Source organism: Rhinoraja longicauda, chromosome 8 (genome assembly GCF_053455715.1).
Source record: "Rhinoraja longicauda isolate Sanriku21f chromosome 8, sRhiLon1.1, whole genome shotgun sequence".
Lineage (NCBI taxonomy): Eukaryota > Metazoa > Chordata > Chondrichthyes > Rajiformes > Arhynchobatidae > Rhinoraja > Rhinoraja longicauda.
In genome coordinates, this window is record NC_135960.1 from 41,164,892 (window position 1) to 41,172,191 (window position 7,300).

The 7,300-nt window shown below is 39.0% G+C and overlaps 1 protein-coding gene across 1 annotated transcript in view; it reads right to left on the reverse strand.

The window, feature by feature from the left end:
- LOC144596359 (uncharacterized) overlaps positions 1-5,583 on the reverse strand; it is a 185,732-nt gene extending 180,149 nt beyond the window's left edge. Inside the window, exons 1-2 of the mRNA XM_078404616.1 lie at positions 5,545-5,583; positions 2,794-2,894 (exon numbers count right to left, since the gene is read on the reverse strand). Coding sequence (XP_078260742.1) covers positions 2,794-2,894; positions 5,545-5,583 — 140 coding nt within the window. The remainder of the gene's footprint in view (positions 1-2,793; positions 2,895-5,544) is intronic.
- Positions 5,584-7,300: the final 1,717 nt, after the last annotated feature.

Genomic DNA, 7,300 nt, shown 5'->3' on the forward strand with positions numbered 1-7,300 from the left:
GCGTGGATTCAGTGGGTCAAAAAGCCTGTTTCCATGCTGTATATATGAACTAAAGTAAAGTAAACTAAACTAAACACTATTACAGGTGTATGTGCCACCATCACTGAGATCGTATTCTCTTACTTGGCGCCCCATCATCATTTTCTCATGCTAATCAACTCATCATCCTTCATTGTGACTGAAATCACTACCATCATTGAAATTCCTATTATCCAACTACTCAAGTCCATACATGTTGAAAGTCACCACAGTGCAATAACTTGAGTGGTGGACCAGCTATGTTTGCTTCAAGAGGCTTACTTAGTGAAACCTGGCCTCATAAAGTTTCTATGAAGTACTAGTCCACTTTGGTGGTAAGAATAGGAAGGCAGATTATTATCTGAATGGTGTTAAGTTAGGAAAAGGGGACGTTCTGCGATCTGGGTATCCAAGTGCATCAGTCACTGAAAGGAAGCATGCAGATACAGCAGGCAGTGAAGAAAGCCAATGGAATGTTGGCCTTCATACCAAGAGGAGTTGAGTATAGGAGCAAAGAGGTTCTTCTGCAGTTGTACAGGGCCCTAGTGAGACCCCACTTGGAGGACTATGTGCAGTTTTGGTCTCCAAATTTGAGGAAGGATATTCTTGCTATTGAGGGCGTGCAGCATAGGTTCACTAGGTTAATTCCCGGAATGGCGGGACTGTCATATGTTGAAAGACTGGAGCGACTAGGTTTGTATATACTGGAATTTAGAAGGATGAGAGGGGATCTTATTGAAACATATAAGATTATTAAGGGATTGGACACGTTAGAGGCAGGAAACATGTTCCCAATGTTGGGGGAGTCCAGAACCAGGATCCACAGTTTAAGAATAAGGGGTAGGCCATTTAGAACGGAGATGAGGAAAAAAGGTTTTCAGTCAGTTTTGTAAATTTATGGAATTCTCTGCCTCAGAAGGCAGTGGAAGCCAATTCTCTGGATGATTTCAAGAGAGAGCTAGATAGAGCTCTTAAAGAGTCAGGGGGTATGGGGAGAAGGCAGGAACGGGGTACTGATTGTGAATGATCAGCCATGATCACATTGAATGGCGGTGCTGGCTCGAAGGGCCGAATGGCCTACTCCTGCACCAATTGTCAATGTCTATTGTCTATAGTCAAAGATAATCTGAATTCACAACTCTTGGACAGGGTCAAAAAACATTCAAGAATTCCAGCACTACCCAGGATAAAACTATTTGGTGTCACTGGACTTAACATTCATTCTTCCATCATCAACACTTGTGACTGCTAACATATAGGATGGTTGGCTAATCAAGATTATATCAACAATATGAGCTTTTGACCTTTAATAGGTAAACCTAATTCCTAAGCAAGGCATATATCTTCCTGATGGGCATGTATCACCATGTATTTATTCGAATGAGATTAATGTTACGTAGCTCGCTGCCAACAGCATCGCAAGGTTCAAGGAGGAGATTTAGGTTCACAGGAACATGCAAACCTACCAGGATTGCCTCATATTCTAAGTATTTCTTTATAATCAAGGAAGTACAAACTATTCAGCAATGAGAAAAAAAGGAAACTGAAAAAGGCAAATGCTAAGTTATTTTTAAGGGATGTAAACAGACATTTAGCAGTATGGTACTGCATTATAAATAATGTAGTACACAATTCCATTAGTGTCTTAATAGCACAAAAATGACAGCAACAGAATCTCTAATGACTGTTTAATCAGTTTTGAAAGAACATTTTTTAACTGCTGTCTAGTGACATGTTTTGATATAAATTATATTGCGCTGTAATCCATATGACTGTGATATTTCCCTGTAAAACAAAATTCATTCATACAGCACAATGTTTTTGTTGATTTGTCACGTAAACATGGATATTTGTGTGAGATTTGTGAAGCCCATGAAATTGTACTGGGCCTTTCTGTCTGTCTATAATGTTCAGATATAATGGAAAAATGTAGCAATGGCAATTATTATAAACTATCTCAATTACAAAACAGCTGACCATTGTAGCAAAAACCTAAATAAGGTGCATACAAGGGAATACCAAATTACTTTATTCACAAAATGCTGGAGTAACTCAGCAGGTCAGGCAGCATCTCGGGAGAGAAGGAATGGGTGACGTTTCGGGTCGAGACCCTTCTTCAGATTACTCTTCGATATGCTTCCTTGAGGATCCTGAGCATTGGAATACTTATTATTCTCGAATCTAATATTAGGTGTTGACATTTTTTCGCACACACTGTTTTAAAACTATTTCAACCATGGTAGCAGGTTAATTCTCCTGCTCTTACATCAGCTCTTCACTTAATTGATTCACTTTTGTGCATGGAGTATGCTGCGGAAAATATCATGGTAGGTGGCCTGGAAACGGCATCAGAGAATGACTAGAAGTACTCACAATTACTATGTATTTGTGTGAAATAAGCTCTTGTCTCTTGTGATTGTCACCCATTATTTTGTGTGGATCTAAAACAACAACAACAACAGGTGCTGAGACTGAGAAGAAAGATGATGAAAAGAAAGAGAAGGAACTAATGGAACTTCTTGCAAATCAACTGTAAGGATGCTAAAAATGAAGGTGGTGTAAATTAACTTTTTTCGTTAATAGTGGATCAAATCTATATACTTTCTAGTTGGAGAAAAAACAAGTATTTGAAAACATCAGTACAATAATTCTATTGGTCTCTGCAATGGGCCTCCATGTCAATGGATATCCAGGATTCAACTCTGGTGGCAGTCAACAATATGGCATTGCTGTGTGACACCACCAAAGTTTATTATTAATTGTTGGCATCCTTACAGTTGATGTGCAAAAAGTTCCATTTGTTCCTTCTTCTCTTCGTCATTATTCTTCTCAACAGCCCCTGTTGTTGTAGATCTACATGAAAGAATGGGTGACCACTACAAGAGACAAGAGACAAGAGCTTAAGAAAAGGACAGCACAGAGTGAACACTTTATTTACTGTGTAAGAATACAGAGTGAAAGTGAACACTTCATTTACTGTGACTTTATTAATCAGGCAGCTACATAGGATTTGATAGTATTAGGTACAGAATGGACAAGCATTTATGAGATGTTCAACATGCCTTTCAAGTAAACTTGGAAAACATTCAATTTGGACTCAAGACAAATATTAGCAAGATAGGTCCATCCACTTCAATTGGGTTACTGGCTTTTCCAATGGCCAAGGTGCAATGAAGGGAAGCAATTTGGTTGCACAGGAGATCTGCACCACCCACCATGGGCACCCAGAGGACTGTATTTTTTAATAGCAAGGATCTCAGGAGTAATGGCATTTTGGGATGAAGGTGGCCTTTGCTGTCCTTTTCTTAAACATATTTATTGTTTTAAAGGAAGATCCATAATCTTGCAGTAGCCACAACATTGTGTATCTCAACAATGGTTTTTTACTTTTGCCCCAAGTATTAGGATTACGCTGCTTCTGCCCCTGAAAAATTATGCAGCTTAAATCAGGATGGGTTAGATATTTAACCTGTGCCAGATCTGAGTAGAATGCCACCAACGAGAAATCTTCAATTTCTCACTTTTTTGAATGTGAATGACAGCTGTGAAATTTATCCACCAGGAAAACCATTAAAACATCCCTTTTCTGATGAAAGCCTGACCGAAACTGAAAAAAGCCTTGCCACATCTCCTGTGCTGGATTCAAACCCAACTCCATGGGGTAAACAGTCTGTGATTACAATATAGTATCATTGAGGACTCAGTATAAACATTTCAAATGTAAGGATTCAAAATGTAGTTTCCAATTAGTTTCCAATAATAGTCCTAACCGTATTTAAACAGGGAGAATATACAGTTCTCTCCCATTTATTGTGTGTGATTTTAGCGTGTTCAGTTGTGTAGACGTCTTAGAAACAGTTTTTAAACATTGCAGCTCTCGGGTACAAATAAATCCTGATCCTCACATGCTACATTAAAAAATCCATTATCACCAATGAGGTGTAATTTGTGAAGTTTAAAATATGGTTTTACGAGTTATTACTTTGTAAAGTTCATTTATAGGTTTTACCTTATAAAAAAACAAAGTGATCTGACATTCCAATATATTTTTAACTCACCTATTGCCTTAAGCAAACCTTTTGATGTGGTGTATTTAATGAAGTGGCATTGGTGATCTTTTTCAAAGGTATTCAATATCTTTAACAACCTACTGAACACACCGGTGAGTTAATTTACAATCAGTATAAGTTCACTGTATTGAGCAGAGATACCATGCAGAACAGATTATCCTAATGCAAGAATCCTCACCTTGTAATCGCATCATCCTAAGTACCGTACATAGTAATAATGTTTCTGTATTACTCTTTTTGCCCTTGCCTAACATATAACTAGTCATTGTGCACTTGTTAGCTTTAAATAATATTTAATACAAACACCAAGGCAATTGTGATAAAACTGTTATATCTTTTCAATACATTGTTAATTCTCAATAAAATGGAAACACAATAAATAAAGTAGAATTCCATATGCTGATGGGACCATGCCATTTGTGGAAGGTCCTCTGTGAGATTTGGTAATATTAGTAAATTGATGTAGGTGAAAAGGAGTTCCAGATCCTGAAGCATTCTTGATTAGCTTTATAACTTAAATAGAAATATTACAGAGTTTATGATGTGTCTTTTCAATCCAAAAAAGATTGGGAAAAAAAAAATTAAATTACATTAAAATCTCACAGGTTTTTCCATTTAAAGGAGGGGGTATAAATTTATGGTGGCTCAAGTTCCAATATAAATTGTTCACTCCCTGCTCCTCATATATATATACTGAAGACATTCTTCACAACCACGTTGGAAATAATTGTATTTGAATGAAGCAGGATTAATTATTAAAGTTAGGAAGTGTAGCCTGTTTGTTATTTTCTGGTATTATGCTAAACTAATTTGGTCTGACTGAATTTAGTCCAAAGATATTTAATATGCGTAATAAATTTCCTTTGCAATATACCTACCAATTCACATTTAGGTTTGTCACATTTGACTATTTGAACATTGACATAAAAGGCAATATCCAAGGATATCATGTGAATTCTACTTTAATACTCTCTATGTCAAGTTATGGAACATACAGATATGGATCTGTTTGATTCAACCATGTGATGTATTTGGTTCTTTATTCCGCCAAGGTTAAATATCATGAGTAAAGTTTGCAATAGGCAAAAGTAAATGATTTGCTGGAAGTAACAAGCAATTGTCGCTTCTCCATCAGTACTTGCTCGTTATTTTTAAAGTAAAGTCAAGACTTTATTGCTGACATGTAACATATTATTTGTTCATCACTGGCCGTTTATAATCAAAATATTGTGAATGTTCTTATCACTTACTCAAAGTCAATTTTGTTGCCTTGAAATGCAACTCATTTATGCATTTTCAAAAGCCAGACAAAACTAAAAAATGAAATGTAGTGATTCAGGTAATATGAACTTGAAATACATATTTGAAATTGTACTGCCCCTGCCAATCTCAACTAAACCAATTACCAGCATGATTAAAAATCTGCTCCTTATGTTTTGTCACTTTTTATTCTTACATCATGCCCTAATGCAGGGGCCTCCAAGTTTTTCAGCATGAGGGCCACATTATGTATTTGGCACATTTTTGCAGGCCGTAGGGAAAAATAAAGAAATGTCAATTACACTAGTAACACATGCAACACGTACGTTCTTACCTTGAAAAAAATGCTGGTCCATTTTTGTGCTGTAAAAAATGGGGAAGAAGCTGGAGGATCCGGCGGAGGAAGAGGTACCGGGAGAAGGGCTGCAAAGCCCGCGGATGCAAGAGGCAGCTGGGAAGACATCTGGCCAGCCGGCGGGAGAAGGGGAAACGTGGCCAGGAAGGGAGGCAGGAGAGCAAGGCCAAGAAGCAGAGGGCCACCGACCGGGGGGAGAAGAAGAGGAGGAAGAGGAGGAGGAGAGGACGGGGTTGAGCGAACTAGGAGAGGAGCAACGGGAAAAACCCAATCCGAGGGGTCTACAGGGTCTACAGGGGCAGAAGCAACAAGTGCTGGAGGTCAGCGACCCGCCAGGGCCTGAGGACGAAGGGCCTAGGGATGGCCTCGGAGGAGAAGGCGATGGAAGAGGAGAAGCGGAGTGTCGAGCCGGGGAGAGGCCGATCGGCAGCAGAGGCCGAGCAGCAGCAAGACCTGGGCCAGGCGCTGGGAGCCGAGGTGGACCAGGCCATGGCCTCTCCAGAAGGCTTTGCATGACAACAGTACGGGTCAGGGGTCATGACCTCGCCTGCCGTGCAATCCCCCTATAGCCCGCCACACGGAATGTGTTAAGAGCTTGGTGCGGGCTGGATAAAATCTCGTGGAGGGCTGGATGTGGCCCGTGGGCCATAGTTTGGAGACCCCTGCCCTAGTGTAATGGAAGCTTGCATTAGCAGAGGTTTCCTCTCACCAAACAATAGTCAAAGACATTGTCATATTGATGCACAATATGCACATTTTAGAAACATTTATTTTGTTCATTCCCATTCCGTTTCCTGAACAGCCTAGGATTCTTTCAGTCTTTAGTTAGTGGAAGGATTTATGGTAATTAAATAGAAATGACAGCCAAAAGCCCATTCTGCACATATGCCTAAGCTTTAAAATACTGCCAGCCAATTGTCCCACATACAAGTAAAACTGAATTCATTAAGCTTTGTGAAGTGTCTGCAATACTGATTTTTAAAAAGTACTTCTCAATGTTCAGTTTTATAGGTGTAACATTTATAAAAGTGGCATGTGATCATTATAGGGTTTACTGAGTTATTGTATTATTTATAAGGAGCAAATGCGCTAGTTGTCATTCAATTTGTAAAACTCACGTCAGATAAAAGAAAATCGGCATACCCACTTCATAAGGACCAACCTGCCTTTGCAGTTTTAGAAATGTGGGCATGTCATGTGTAAGTCTGGCTCCTAATTTTGATCTGTTTTGTAAGCATACCAGTGAAAGATATAGTAGAAAAATATAATTGCTGAGTTGAAGCAATGGCAAGAAGCTGGGAACTTATTCTGCAAAGTGTGTTATATTACTCACACCCGCCCCCTGCTGCTCAGATCTAAACTACATATAAGCATCAGACATAATCAACAACATGTTAACAGGACCAAGCTTTCAGCCTTTCCAGCCTGGTTTGCCATTCAATGGCTAATCTTTTTTCTTGTCATCAAATTCCTATTCTTTCCCCATACTTCCTCGATGCCTTTTAAAACTAGAAATGTATCTCTTTTTAAAAATATTCAGTAACTTGTCCTCTACCGTGACCTGTGGTAGAGAATTCTATTGGTTCACCACCCTCAT